We start from the raw sequence: 15,583 nt of genomic DNA on the forward strand, positions 1-15,583 counted from the left end.
GTCTCTACAGCTTATCTTCATTCAGACTTGGCTGAAGAGCTCTATATGGAGCTACCGCCAGGATTGAAAGTTGGTAAATCAAATCAGGTATGGAAACTACATAAATCTATTTATGGACTCAAGCAATCTGCTCATAATTGGAATGAGTGTTTGAATGACGTTTTGGTAGGCATTGGTTTTAGCAGGAGCAAGGCTGACAATTGCTTATATTTCAGAAGTTCAGGAGATGCTCAAGAATCTTTGCTTGTTTATGTAGATGACCTGATTTATACTTCAAAGACACAAGAACAAGTAAAAAAACTAGCCAAAGAGTTAAATACACACTTTAAAGTTAAGAATCTTGGTGATGTGAAGGTCTATCTTGGTGTTCAGATAGATAGGACCAAAAATGGCAGTTTTCTACTGAATCAAAAAGGCAAGATATTGCAAATGTTGAAAAAGTTTAACATGACGGAGTGTGCAGGTGCTAGAACACCAATGGAAATGGGTTTTGTAAAAGACAATGAGTTCAAGGATAGTGCTGAATTCAAGCATGCTGAAATCTTTCAGTCAGCACTGGGAAGCTTACTTCATCTTTCGCAATGGAGTAGACCAGATATTGCTTACGCTGTTAACTTACTCAGCAGAGAAGCTTCGAAACCTAGTGTAAATGCATGGAAAGGAATTCAAAGAGTGTTAAGATATTTACAATACACCAAAGATTTTTGCCTTGAATTATCTTCAGAAGGACAAGCACAGATTACTTGTTGGGCAGATAGTGATTGGGCAAATTTAAAGGATAGAAAATCAGTGTCTGGCTGTGTAGTAAAATTTGGTAACTCTCTGATTGGGTGGAGATCCAAGAAACAGAACCTGATTGCTTTGTCGTCAACAGAAGCTGAGTTCTGTGCCTTATCTGAGTTATGTAGGGATCTAGAATTTTACAAATGCTTGGCACAAGAGATGTATGAAAAGGCCATCACTCCAATCACTGTATGGGGTGATAATCAACCGTGTATTAAGTTAGCACAAAATGGGCAGTTTAAAGGTCGTACAAAACATTTGGATATCCGCTTTCAAAATGTTTGTCAAACGGTAAAAGCAGGAATTGTTAAATTAAATTACTGTCCCAGTCATGAAAATCAAGCTGATGGTTTTACAAAACCGCTTGGGTTTCAGCGGCATGAAAACTTTTGTGAAGAAATGGGTCTGAAGTAATTTTGTTTTTTGTATTGCCAGCGAGAGGGGGTGTTAGGGTGTGAAACCTAAGACGCTGGCAAGTTAGCAATGTCATGTGACTTTAAGTAGTCAAGCTCGTTAAGTTGTTAAGTTGCTCAGTATATAAAGAGTGTTTGTTTTCTGTGTGTGGGGCGTGAAGCAAAAATGTCCGAAAGCTCCGGAGGTGTTTCTGTTATCTTTCTGCAATAAACCTGTCTTTGGAAAGACAGGCTTCCCTGTGCCGTTATTTCTTTGCTGCTGAGACTCTGAAGCTTGTACTGCAACAAGAATCTCTGCACTGGACTTAATTAATGCTCTGCAAAGAGAGCTGTTGCTGGTGGCGCAGCGGAAGCGTTTACTGGACCAGTACACAAACTCTCTTATATGTGCTGTGTGTATAACGGAAGGGATTTTATTCTATGGACTGTTATATACTGCCTTACAATGCTGGTGGCAAAAAATACTTATTATTATGATTACTAGATTTTCTAGCGATATTCTTTTATTTAGTCATGGATGTTTCCTCCCATCTTCCACAACAGTTATCACATTCACTGCTAGCACTGCTGTGAGGCTTGTCATACAGATACAGAACTATTCATGTTCATATTTAGGTTTTCATGGGAAAAATACTCCCTCACCGCCCCCCAAAAACCCCCAGATTGCCCAGTGAACCTGGAGGTTTTTGTTGTCTGCCTAGCCCACTTTCTTGAGTCGTTTGGACACATTTGTTCTATAAGCACCTTACTGCAGTGGCCTTTTTGCAATCTTTCTCACATCATTCTCTAACCATTTACGTCAGGTTTTTGCTCTCATCGTTTTAGTTTATGCTATAAGGAAATAATTCAGCGTCACACTAACGCTGAATGGGCAAACGTTCCATCTGGGCAAGTGTTTTGACCCCCCCCCCCGCCCTGTGTTGGTGTTCTGAGGGTTCTCCTGACCCCATTCCCTGAGCCAATTTCAGAAGGGCATGGGCTGAGATGGGGAAACCCCATTACCCAGGCCACAGAACTTATTAGATAATAGAATCATTGTTGTTGTTGCTGTTTAGTCGTTTAGTCGTGTCCAACTCTTCGTGACCCCATGGACCAGAGCACGCCAGGCACTCCTGTCTTCCACTGCCTCCCGCAGTTTGCTCAAACTCATGCTGGTAGCTTTGAGAACACTGTCCAACCATCTCGTCCTCTGTCGTCCCCTTCTCCTTGTGCCCTCCATCTTTCCCAAGATCAGGGTCTTTTCCAGGGAGCCTTCTCTTCTCATGAGGTGGCCAAAGTATTGGAGCCTCAGCTTCATCATAGATTCACAGAATTGTAGAGTTGGAAGGGACCCCCCCAGCGTTATCCAGTCCAACCCCCTGCAATGCAGGAATCTCAGCTAAAGCATCCATGACAGTTGGCCATCGAATCTCTGCTTAAAAACCTCCAAGGAAGGAGAGTCCACAACCTTGCTAGGCAGACTATTCCATGGTTGAACACCTCTTACTGTCAGAAAGTTTTCCCTGATGTTTAGATGAATTGCCCTCTGTAATTTTAAACAAGTGTGCAAGTGATTTTGGCAGACATTTCCTGATTGATCATGGTGGATTTCCAAACATTTATGGCAGAGCATCTTCCTTTCCAGAATCATCCAGTATATAAACGACCTTTATTATTTTGTTGCACAAATATGCAATTTCACTTATTAAGTCAGCAGCCTTTGGCAAATCCAACTTGAACATCCAGGCTTTCACGTGTTTGAAGCACAGAGTACCTTGATTTATTTCATTCACCAACATATTCCTATAGCTTTGAATTTAATTATGTGCATACAGTTGAAGGCTTGACAATGTGGGCTGTTTATTCTTTTTAAAAAGCATGGACTTGGTGTGGGGCAAGCTGTAAGAAAAAGTTCTGACAGCAAGTTAATAGTTAAGCAAGCTGTCAAGAGAGGATACAGAATTTCCATCTGCAGAGGGATCCAAAAATAAGCTTTTAGAAACTTGCATTTTAGACATGCATGTCTTAGAATAATAGGAACTGTGCCTTATTTATTCAAATAAGAGTCTAAATGCTATTTGAATGTGGCAGTTTTGTAGTGAGCTTTATTTCTTCTTTCCCCCTCCTTACTTTCTTTGCTTTTTCCTTTCCTTGCTTTTCCATTACAGCTGCAAGACCTGCGCTATATGGTAGAAAATTTCTGGGGTTCTCAGTCAGCTATCAGTGCCTGGGGTGATCTGCATGATCTTGTCATGGTCAGGTGGAATAAATACCAAGAATGGTCTCCCTGGAACACTCTTCTTATCAAAAAGAGCGAGGCAGAGGCTCACCTCAGACTGAAGGATCTCGAAAAGGTATAGTTAATGTTAAAATTCAAAATATGCTCTGTTATACTGACTAAATTATGTACTCATTGCACCTCTGCAGACTAGTGAAATGGAAAGCTCTCTTTCATAGAATTCATGAGAGTTCAGTATTCCTTAGTTTTCGGCTGGCTTTCCCATTCTTCTGATGTAGAGATTGAGAACCTCAGGCCTGGGGGTCAAATCCAGGCCTCACTGTCTGGCTCTTGATATGCCCCAAGCCTCACACCCTGTGGTAAAATTTGTATTCATTGTTTCCACCCAAGCTGAAAAAGGTCCCCTTAATTCTATAGTCTTTGGGGCTGCTTTTAATTGCAAACACTGAGTCATTCCATGTCTCATTAGGTAAAGGTAAAGGTACCCCTGCCCGAACGGGCCAGTCTTGACAGACTGTGGGGTTTGTGCGCCCATCTCACATTTATTGGCCGGGGGCCAGCGCTGTCCGGGGACACTTCCGGGTCACGTGGCCAGCGTGACATCGCTGCTCTGGCGAGCCAGAGCCGCACACGGAACGCCGTTTACCTTCCCGCTGGTAAGCGGTACCTATTTATCTACTTGCCCCCGGGGGTGCTTTCGAACTGCTAGGTGGGCAGGCGCTGGGACCGAACAGCGGGAGCGCACCCCGCCGCGGGGATTCGAACCGCCGACCTTTCGATCGGCAAGCCCTAGGCGTTGAGGCTTTAGCCCACAGCGCCACCCGCGTCCGTATGTCTCATTAGGGAGTTTGAAAAAAGAATGTTCACCTCTAAATCTAATTTGTAAGATTTTCACATCTGACCATGCCTTACTCATCTCTGTTTAACTCTTGCCACTTCTTGCCCTAGTCATTTCTGATACATTCTTCACCAGGTGTTCTTGACTATATTCTTGTTCTGGGAAGGTGGTTTTTGAAAGGTTTTGTGGTTTTTACTTTATTTACAGTGGAACCCTGGTTCTTGAACTTAATCCGTTCCGGGAATCCATTCGATTCCCGAAACCGTTGGAAAACCAAGGCATGATTGGCTGCAGGAGCTTCCTGCACTCAAGCGAAAGCCCTGTTGGGTGTTCGGCTTCCGAAAAGTGTTCAAAAACCAGAACCCTGATTTGTTTGTCAACTAAGCTGTTCGAGAACCAAGGTTCCACTGTACTTAAAAGCCTGTTCTCCTAGTTCAGAGTCCCACAGCAATGTCCAGCACTCATATGCAGCTCTCAATAAGCATGGGCTTCCCATATTGCTGCAGGAAATTTTATTTTTTATTTTATTTTTTTAACAAATATTCACTGACAGTTCAATCCTTTGTATGCCTACTCAAAAACAAGTTCCGTTATGTTGAGTCGGATGTACTTTCTCGTGTGGTGTTTTGAAATTGCAGCTTAAATTAATCATTTCTCAGTATTTTGTAAACACTCTGCACAAGTTGATTTGCAGTCGTTATGAACTTCCATTGTAGGGCTATTCTGTTCAGAAACAAACGAAACAAGATTATTATTGTGCTTTATGACTTATTAAATTCTGGGCTTGTGGGCCTGCAGAACAGACATGTGATCAAAATTATCAGGTTAATTAAAATAGATTTAATTAACCTTCTTATTTTAATTTAGCTTATTTAATAACCTTGGATATTTTTCTTCTTTTCAGGCTTATGAGATGATGTTTATCCATAAGATAAGGCACAAGCATATCCTTGCAAGAAACTATTTCTCCCAGTTTCCAGAGCTGGCAGCAGCTTTGCATAGGGATGACAAGCAGACCAACACTGATGATCTTTTAGTAACAAGGTCTTTAACGGCTGGCCCTTCCAAGTAACACTCCAAGGATCTACAAGCTTGGTTCTGCTTGAAGGATATACATACAAGTATTCACAGCACTGATGTGTTGTTTGAAGAACCAGTGCAATCTCAAGAGGCAGAAACACTTTTTCTGTCTTTTTCTTAATTGTGCCTTGGCAAGCATGCAACTATGTTAACAAATGGATTCCAAATAATTAATGTTGTGCTGCGTTTATCTCTTTGAAATTTAAGTCTGCTTCATATGTAGCTCCATTGGTCTTTACAAAAACCAAGCAAACCCTTTTGTTAAACATTCTTGTTATTCAACAGAAAAGGGCTGCATTATCCTCCTTATGCAACCCCTAGGGGTAGGGAAATAATATCAGTTGGTTCCTTGATCAGCCTTTGCTTTACTTTACTACCAGTCTTTCAGCTGAAGGAAGCATCACTTTTAAAATCAAAACAGAATTGAGATAGCCGCAGTGGATGTTAAATCTGCCCTTCAGCTCAAGGCGCAGTGATCAATATTATTAGCAAGCGCACAAATTCTGTCCAAACCACTTCCCCAGCATTAAATACTGATACAAAACAGGTTACTTTTGGGGAAATACTTTTCAAAAACCTCCCTATAAAGAACTATTTCTACGTATTTGGTTAGAGTGAATGAACTACTTTAATTGCACACATAGACCTCCTTGCACCTAGTGGAATTTTGACTGGCTTTCAATGGCTTCATACTATATTACAAACTGTCTTTAAAACTCTCCACATTTTCAGAAGGCAGCATGGAACTGCTGTTCAGGAAACACCAAGCCCAAAGGTACCACCAGAACTGGATAAGGAGTTTATTTGGAGTTAGGAAGAGGGGCCTTTGCTGTTGTGGCCTGTTTGGTAGCTAACTATTGCTACATCACCTTTACACATAACTAAGTACAAGTAGTTAGTTACATGCTAGTTATTTGGCATACTTTGAGCTGCTGAATCAAAGTGATCAGCATGCAGGTACTAACAGGCTATTAAGGAGCAAACTACAGCTAACTGAACCAAGCCACTTGCAAAGAGGAAACCTGATCGCTAATATCTGCTTCCTGTTGCAGAGCTGTCAAGCAGTACTTTGTGATCTCATTAAACCTCAATATTTATTATGTGAGCTGCGTTTGGGGGCAACTCAAGAGCAACACCCTTTTCAAGTCCACCTCCACACTAAGGAAGACAATAGCACCGTCTTCAATTCTATTCATACAGTTGACATCAGCTCCTTAATAGCCCCCAGCGCTTGAAGTTTATTCTGGGAGTATTATTATTTATTGTTTACAGACCGCCCTATACCCAGAGGTCTCAGGGCAGTTCACAGAAAAGATCTTAACATATAATCAGAATTAAAACAACAACCCAGTAACACTCCCTCAGATGAGTGCACAAATTCTTCTGAACATCAGAGGTGTTCTGTTGAGCTTAAAAGTTTTTTGACATCTACTTGGGAGTCACCATGAACCTTTTGGTCAGTCACAGAACAAGGACTTCAAAAATGCTGGCTGTCAGCTTTTGTATACTATTTATACTGAACTGCTAATTGGGGTGATTCCTGCCTGGTGTATTCAGAGAAACATCTGGCTTGGCAATGCATAAGTGGAAAGCTGTGTTTGTTTATGCAAAATCAAACCAAAGTCAGTCTTCCGTTGGCATTCAGACCCAATGAAGGCACAGGAGAATACAAAGAACCAAGGTTTCAATGTGTCTTATATATTGCTTTTTAAAATTTGGCTCACTGAAATGAAATAATCTCTGAAAAGAGTAAAGTAAGTGCCAGTTCAGCACATTTACTATAGCTCGGATGACCACCACTGCAAATACTTGATAACTGCCACATAAAACGATTAAGTTATATACATAGTATCTTTTCCTATCTCATTGATTGGACAAAATTTATTCATGCTATTCATTCATATTGCATAAGAAAGTGCAATTGAACCTATCTTTCCCCCTAAAAGATCTTGACTTAGAAATTTATGCAAAATAGTAGTTAACATTAGTTAAATTTGGCTAAATTAAATATTTATTTAAAAAAGCAAGGCTGTACCTATTGCAAGATACTACAATGGGCCACGGTGCGTTGCTGTAGAAGTATCCATGTTGACTGTCAGCAAGCTACGGTTTTGAGGCACAACACATGCACATAACGTAAACACGAATGTTGTTGTCAAAATATACTTTGTAAGAGTTGTTGGTTTCTGCTTGAGATTCTTCCATTTTTGTTCCAGACCAGTTCCCCTGCTTTGGTGTACAGCAGGGGTCAGCAAACCTTTTCAGCAGGGGCCGGTCCACTGTCCCTCAGACCTTGTGGGGGGCCAGACTGTACTTTTGTGGGGGAAATGAACGAATTCCTGTGCCCCACAAATAACCCAGAGATGCATTTTAAATAAAAGCACACATTCTACTCATGTAAAAACACGCTGATTCCCAGACTGTCCGCGAGCCAGATTGAGAAGGCGAATGGGCCGGATCCGGCCCCCGGGCCTTAGTTTGCCTACCCATGGTGTACAGGAATGTCACCCACTTCCAGTCAATCATTTATCACAATCAAATCTTAAGTCTTGTTCAGAGAGGAAAAGGGGTAATATCCAGTTATCGTGGAAGGAAGTACTGCATATTTCCAATGCCAAAAGAGTTGTTTTCAACAGCAAAGTGGACAAGGACACAATTTCACACTTTCATCAATTTTCCGCAAGCAAGATTTGTGTGCGCACCGTCAGCGTGGATTTGTGTGCATGTTTGAGCCCTTTTGAAACGACTGAATGTGTCTTTTGATGTAAATAAGGTAAAGGTAAAGGGACCCCTGACCATTAGGTCCAGTCGTGACCGACTCGGGTTGCGGCGCTCATCTCGCTTTATTGGCCGAGGGAGCCGGCGTTTGTCCACAGACAGCTTCCGAGTTATGTGGCCAGCATGACCAAGCCGCTTCTGGCGAACCAGAGCAGCGCACAGAAACGCCACTTACCTTCCCGCAGGAGTGGTACCGATTTATCTACTTGTACTTTGACGTGCTTTCGAACTGCTAGGTTGGCAGGAGCAGGGACCGAGCAACGGGAGCTCACCCCGTCGTGGGGATTCGAACGGCCGACCTTCTGATCTGCAAGTCCTAGGCTCTGGTTTAACCCACAGTGCCACCCGCGTCCCTTTGATGTAAATGGGGGTGTACAATTTCTATTTGCTCACAATTGCTCACAACAAAGGTCTATGGAGGTGCTTCACTTTACTGAAAGAGTTGGAGTTGGACTGAAATACTCCCAGCTTCCAGTCTCATCAAATCTTGGGCTGAGTAAGGAAATAAAACCAGCTGTGAAGTAAATATATAGGACAGTACGTGGCTGCACTTTGATGATCAAATGTTCAACATAGAACGGAGCATTTGGCCCTAAGAGGAGCACTGAATGGGCCACAGTTTTAGCTACATGGTTTTTACAATCGCCTTTTATCATAAAATGCAGTTTAGGATATATCTTAGCCAGTGAGATTAATCTGAGGCATGCATGATTGTTGCTAATTGAAAACTTGGGAAGGCTTTTAATTGAAGATTTATAATTGAAGACTTATAATTAATGAACTTACCCCGACGAGTAAGAAGGAAGATACCCTTTTAAGTACAGGATTCCTATTGTGTTAATATTATGCTAATTGGGTCACACTGCAATCCTATTGAAATTAGCTGGATAGGTCAGGCATGTCAAATTTAAATGATCTCAGTGGGACTAAAGCATAGTTAAGTTATTCTGGATCCATTTCACCATTAAAAAATTATATATAAAAAAACACCTTAAAATTTATCTAAAGTGACTCTCTAAATCAAATATGCACTTACTTTCATTTTGCCCTAAAAGCTGATTTCTTCATCAAAGAGCCTGTATTTTTTGTTGCACAGCATCTCCAAAATGCCTCTTCAGAAATGCAGTTAGCAAATACCCATAAATTGTCTCTTTTACAGCAGTACCACTTTTATCCAAGTTTAGATCTCTAAATTTATCATTGTACCACACGAATATGGTGTTGACATGTGTTCGCAGTCAAAATAATTTACATCAGGAAGTAAACACTTATACAGCTGGAGAATATATTTCAATATGCAGGAAGGATATCTGTAAAAGAACTGAAGACCAAATTCTGAACATCCTCACCTATTACCTGCCTTGTGTACCACAGTGAAAGGTCGTGATTAGCGCTGTCAACTACTGGAAGACAAAAATCTGGTACCTGGGCAGGGCCCTAAGGTCAAAACTAGAGGTTAAGGAGCAGATAAAATCATCATTAGCAAAAGATTCCTATGGAGGAGGGGAAAGTAATCAGTGGTAGAATTACTGCCACTTCCTATGTAATTAGGGCAGAAGTCTAGAGAACAGCTTTTTCTCTTTTTACCCCACAGAGTTTCTTACTCTCATCCCCTCCTCCCACTGACACAAATCAGAATCGCAGGAATATGCATCTGTACCAAATCAGACGCAGGAATATGCAGCTATACCATACTGGGATTGAGCCTGCAACCTTGGCGTTGTCAGCACCATCCTCTAACCAACGGAGTTATGCAAGCTATATGAGGGAGCTATCCAACCTATGGGAAGGAGATTGACTGCTACTTTGGACACGGGGGGGACACAGGTCAAGCCCCACATCCATAGTTGCTCCCCACGTGGGTTGGTGTTTTCCACAAGGTTTCCACCATATACCTTCCTTCAACCATAGTAGGGGATCCTTCAGAGCCAAGGTTCTCTCTGCCAACGCAAGCACCAGCCCCAATTCCCAGATATCTTCTGGCCATTTGTAGTTTTGCAGCCTAAGATGAGAGGTAAGCCACAATTCCTGTAGGATGTGTGTGCTTTAAATGCATGGTGTGTACACTAGTGGGCAAAATGGTGGAAGCCTTTTGGGGAAAGTGCATTTCTGAGGTTTGATGGCTCACAACACCACTTTTCTTGGAGTAATACCATAAAATTATATATCAGTGGAAAGAGAATATATGAAGAATATAATGCAACAAAGTTTGTTCAATTATCTGTATTTTGTCAATCACCAGAAAAAATATCAACCTTGCTTAGGTTGATACATGCAGTAGCTTTCCTTCATTTGAATGTAGCCAATGAGCATGAGTATTTAGAGAGCCAACCAGGTGGTGGTGGTGGTGGTGTTGTTTAGTCGTTTAGTCATGTCCAACTCTTCGTGACCCCATGGACCAGAGCACGCCAGGCATTCCTGTTTTCCAGTTGGTCAAATTCATGCTGGTAGCTTCGAGAACACTATCCAACTATCTTGTCCTCTGTCATCCCCTTCTCCTTGTGCCCTCCATCTTTCCCAACATCAGGGTCTTTTCCAGAGAGTCTTCTCTTCTCATGAGGTGGCCAAAGTATTGGAGCCTCAGCTTCAGGATCTGCCCTTCCAGTGGGCACTCAGGGCTGATTTCCTTCAGAATGGATAGGTTTGATCTTCTTGCAGTCCATGGGATTCTCAAGAGTCTCCTCCAGCACCATAATTCAAAAGTTCTTCATCAATTCTTCATCATAATTCATCAATTCTTTGGCGATCAGCCTTCTTTATGGTCCCCTTCATGGATTATTGCCTTGCCGTGGCAAAGGGGCTTGAATAACTCAGAAAAGCTATGAGCTATGCCGTGCAGGGCCACCCAAGATGGACAGGTCATAGTGCAGTTTTGACCAAATGTGATCCACTTGGAGCAGGAAGCCACTCCAGTATCCCTGCCAAGAAAACTCCATGGATAAAGACAACCAGGTGTTATGACCATTAAACCGCAGAAATACATTTCCCCCAAAAGGTTTCCACAGTTTTGGCCACTAATGTATGCAGAGGCTGTGAGAATAGCCTTGTGACCTGTAAGCACACATGTTGGGTTTTCTAAAGGGTGAAGATCAACAGTTGCTTCCCTTTCCCCTTCTCCATGTTTGGTCCTCCTGTTCAGGCAGAACCCCTAAAGAGGACCAGAGCTGTCTAGCTGTCTAGGGATCTGGTCCAGCAATGGACTCTTAGGGGACGGTTTTTAGTCACCACTGCACCAATGAGTGGTTTTGCACTACAAATTTAAAGAGAAAAAACAGGATTTAGGAGAGGAAATAAAAGGCACTTGGGCAAAAATTGCGAATATATGAAATGAATTTGGTATGTTGTCTTTGTCCTGTAACTACAAGGGAAAGGGGGATTATCCCGAGGCACAGAATTTCGGAAAACTGCTGCTGTTTAACTGCATTGTTGTACATAGGCTATTGTGGGACATAGGAAGAGCTTTATTGGATTGGACTCTCGGATGGTGACCTAAACAGTAGCAGACAAAATTAAGGTTACCATTAAGGTTATGGATAATTAAGGTTATCCATAAAGGTGGCCTTTATGGATGTTCTGATACCCATACAGACATGAGATAAGAACTGGCGTCACCCTCCTTCACAAACAATAGGTTACTTAAATCAGTTCTATGTCTTCAGCTGATAAGAGCTTGAATTACTGTCTTCTCATCGTCGCCCACAAGGAAGGGTGGTGGTGTACAAATATATGCCATAGTTTCAACTTGCCAACATCCAAAATGTGTGATATGAGCTTTTGGAGGATGTGTGAAGGAGAACAAAAGTGAAAGATGCAAGAATAAACTAGAAATGATTTGAGTTTAATTTCTGGAACCCAAAAGGACGTCCCTGTTTTCATCGGAGAAATGTTGGAGGGTATGGAATAGGGCGTCCCTATTTTTGGAGAAATGTTGGGGGGTATGTACTTCAAGTAAGAGAACGATTGCTCAGCTGAGCGATTTGTGACCGTGAAAAATCCAGAAATGGAGAATTTCTGTGGTGTCCCTCTTTCTCTTGATGGCCCTAAGCACGTGCTTCTTTTTCTCAGTCGTTAATCCAGCCTTGCCAATGGCTCCCAGCAAACTCTGCTTAAGTTATAAGGTAAAGGTAAAGGGACCCCTGACCATTAAGTCCAGTCGTGACCGACTCTGGGGTTGTGGCGCTCATCTCGCTTTATTGGCCGAGGGAGCTGGCGTACAGCTTCCGGGTCATGTGGCCAGCATGACTAAGCCGATTTCTGGCGAACCAGAGCAGCGCATGGAAATGCCGTTTACCTTCCCGCCGGAGCGGTACCTATTTATCTACTTGCACTTTGTTGTGCTTTCAAACTGCTACGTGGGCAGGAGCATGGACCGAGCAACAGGAGCTCACCCTGTCGCGGGGATTTGATTCTGATCGGCAAGTCCTCGGCTCTGTGGTTTAACCCACAGCACCACCCGATGGCCCTAAGCACGTGCTTATTTTTCTCAGTAGTTAATCCAGCCTTGCCAATGGCTCCCAGCAAACTCTGCTTAAGTTATAGCTGTGGGAAATTCAGATGAGGTAAGCATGAGCCTACTAACTCAGAGCAAACTACTAACTGCTGCCTCCAAAAAATGTATGTGAAGCCGGATAGAATAACACTTTCCCTTAATGTCAACGTGATCTGAAAGTTCACACCCACGTTAGACCTGGTTTGCTTTCTCTTGTTATCATAAAACAATTCCACCTTTGTTGGCTGAAAACAGTCCTGGTGGAAGCCAGAAGCTTCAGTACCCAGCCGTGTCAAAATCTCTCTTCCTTCCTTCTTCACCTTCTCCGACTGGCTATAGTTTCCTCTTCAAGCGGCAAGCCACACACAAACCCTGCTGGCATCATGGCAAGATGCAGCGCTGTTTCATGGATACAACTCATCTGCTTCTCCAGCGTGCTTTGCAAAGGAGTTTTGTCCTCGGATCATGTACCAATGCTGCTCTGGTCGACACACAGGTGAGACTTTCTGATTAGCCTCAGTACAGTCCATTTTAGATCGCTGCTCCTTACCTTTAAAAAAGGCCTAAATCCAAAGAGTGGGAAATTGTGGCCCTCTAGATGTTGCTGGATTCCAACCCAACAGCAGCCCCAGCTGGCATGCCCAATGGTCACAGGTGGTAGGAGTTGGAGACTAGCATCATGTAGAGCAGGGGTAGGCAACCAAAGGCCTGGGGGCCGGATGTGGCCCAATTGCCTTCTCAATCCAGCCCGTGGATGGTCCAGGAATCAGCGTGTTTTACATGAGTAGAATGTGTCCTTTTACTTAAAATGCATCTCTGGGTTATTTGTGGGGCATAGGAATTCATTCATCCCCCCCCCCCAAATATAGTCCAGCCCACCACAAGGTCTGAGGGACGGTGGACCGGCCCCCTGCTAAAAAGGGTTGCTGTCCCCTGATGTAGAGGACCATAGGTTCCTTGTTGTTGTTGTTTAGTCCTTTAGTCGTGTCCGACTCTTTGTGACCCCCTGGCCCAGAGCATGACAGGCACTCCTGTCTTCCACTGCCTCCCGTAGTTTGGTCAAATTCATGCTGGTAGCTTTGAGAACACTGTCCAACCATCTCGTCCTCTGTCGTCCCCTTCTCCTTGTGCCCTCCATCTTTCCCAACATCAGGGTCCTTTCCAGGGAGTCTTCTCTTCTCATGAGGTGGCCAAAGTATTGGAGCCTCAGCTTCAGGATCTGTCCTTCCAGTGAGCACTCGGGGCTGATTTCCTTAAGAATGGAGAGGTTTGATCTTCTTGCAGTCCATGGGACTCTCAAGAGTCTCCTTCAGCAATAGGTTCCTTATCCCTAGCCTAAAGTGTTTTGAGGCCAGGATATTTGAAGGTCTTAAATCCCTTCCTCTGTGCTTCTGCCTACCTTGACCATTCAGATCCTTAGCACTGTTTCATGTCAAAGGTTTGGTTGGTAGGTATGCAGGAGAGGGGCTCTGCAATCATATATAACTGTAGAGCTGGAAGGGACCACAAGGGTCATCTAGTCCAACCCCCTGCAATGCAGGAATATGCATCTCTCCTATACGGGGATCGAACCTGCAACCTTGGCATTATCAGCACCATGCTCTAACCAACTGAGCTATCCCCTGTATGGCATGCAGTCTCTAAGGCTATGCTGAGGGGGAATCTGTTTGTCCCCCCACCTTGTGCTGATGGCCTTGTTCTAAGACATTTCTATTATGGCATGTTTGGTTCTTGAGCCCTGATAATTTAGTATCTGTTTTGGCCAGACGGCTGTCCCGCCCCACCTCCATTATGATGTGTGTGTTGATTTTAATCTGGCACTACTATTCAGTCATTATATGCACTGGTAAGGCATCAGGTTGGGTAGATATACAGTGGTACCTCAGGTTAAGAACTTAATTCATTCCAGAGGTCCGTTCTTAACCTGAGGTACCACTTTAGCTAATGGGGCCTCCCGCCGCCACCACACGATTTCTGTTCTTATCCTGATGCAAAGTTCTTAACCCGAGGTACTATTTCTGGGTTAGCGGAGTCTGTAACCTGAAGCGTTTGTAACCCGAGGTACCACTGTATATATATTACCTTGGACCCCATTTGTGAGCCAAGTCCAGGAAATGGTCTGAGCTATAGGATGTCAATATTTTCGTCAGAGAAATGCAACAGAACTGGAAGACCTGAACATGTGATTCCCAGGAGGTTCTCCATTCTTGCAGTTCTGGAATGAAAGGGACAGTCCCTTTCAATGTGGGCAAGAGGGGTTCTAGATGCCTGCCAGAGTTCTGAGGCCCGTAAGAAATAACTAGATGGGGACAAAATTCCATGAGGAAAGGGGCGTATCGCTTCTTCTTTCTGCCTCTGAAGAAAGACGCTTCTCCTCTGTGGAGACCTCAAGCACAGTGTGTGCTAGCGGGAGGATACGCTTTCTGGAAGAAAGCTAATCAATACTTCCTCAGGATTTGTGGGGTGAGGGGCTTGGGTCTGGCACCTTCCATGGGACCCCCTAAACCTGGAACAGAGGGCGTGGCAACATAATTTTATTAAGCTGTATTGACTTGCCTTCTGTGGCACGTTTGGCTGTTAACCAGAATCCCATCATCTTAGATAATTTTCTGCAAAATTGAAATATTAACAACTGTTTAGGGCAATGTGCCCTCTGCTGGTTTGGGAGCCCTGGAAAATGGCCTACTTTGCTACCTGATTGAGCCAGCCCAGAGCTTTTGTGTGTGTGTATGTGTGTGTGTGTGCATGTGTGTGTGAGAGAGAGGGGGGCTAAGTGCATTTTTTAAAAAAAACCTAAGTTCTGTAATTTTGAAAGCAAATAGACAGTTGGGAAAAACTATAATGTATTCTGAAATAACACTGCTTATTAAAAATGAAAATGCTTTCAAGTCCCCTTCGCCCTTTATCCTTATCTGATAATGGCTGCACCTGTTGTCACCACAAACAGGTGAAACAGGAGCTCTTCTCTGTAGAAATAAGATGAC

General features: G+C 43.3%; 2 protein-coding genes and 1 long non-coding RNA gene across 3 annotated transcripts in view; 2 read left to right on the plus strand and 1 right to left on the minus strand.

Annotated features, from left to right (window-relative positions):
* Window positions 1-5,502, plus strand: part of IQUB (IQ motif and ubiquitin domain containing) — a 40,855-nt gene extending 35,353 nt beyond the window's left edge. The window contains exons 12-13 of the mRNA XM_082239557.1: window positions 3,344-3,529; window positions 5,157-5,502. Coding sequence (XP_082095683.1) covers window positions 3,344-3,529; window positions 5,157-5,324 — 354 coding nt within the window. The 3' untranslated portion in view covers window positions 5,325-5,502. The remainder of the gene's footprint in view (window positions 1-3,343; window positions 3,530-5,156) is intronic.
* LOC309541781 overlaps window positions 1-15,583 on the minus strand; it is a 575,734-nt gene that overhangs the window by 72,790 nt on the left and 487,361 nt on the right. The window lies entirely within an intron of this gene.
* LOC309542333 (V-type proton ATPase subunit S1-like) overlaps window positions 12,642-15,583 on the plus strand; it is a 62,695-nt gene continuing 59,753 nt past the window's right edge. The window contains exon 1 of the mRNA XM_082241065.1: window positions 12,642-13,095. Coding sequence (XP_082097191.1) covers window positions 12,983-13,095 — 113 coding nt within the window. The 5' untranslated portion in view covers window positions 12,642-12,982. The remainder of the gene's footprint in view (window positions 13,096-15,583) is intronic.

The sequence above is a fragment of the Podarcis vaucheri genome, assembly GCF_965113315.1.
Source record: "Podarcis vaucheri genome assembly, chromosome: 10".
NCBI lineage: Eukaryota > Metazoa > Chordata > Lepidosauria > Squamata > Lacertidae > Podarcis > Podarcis vaucheri.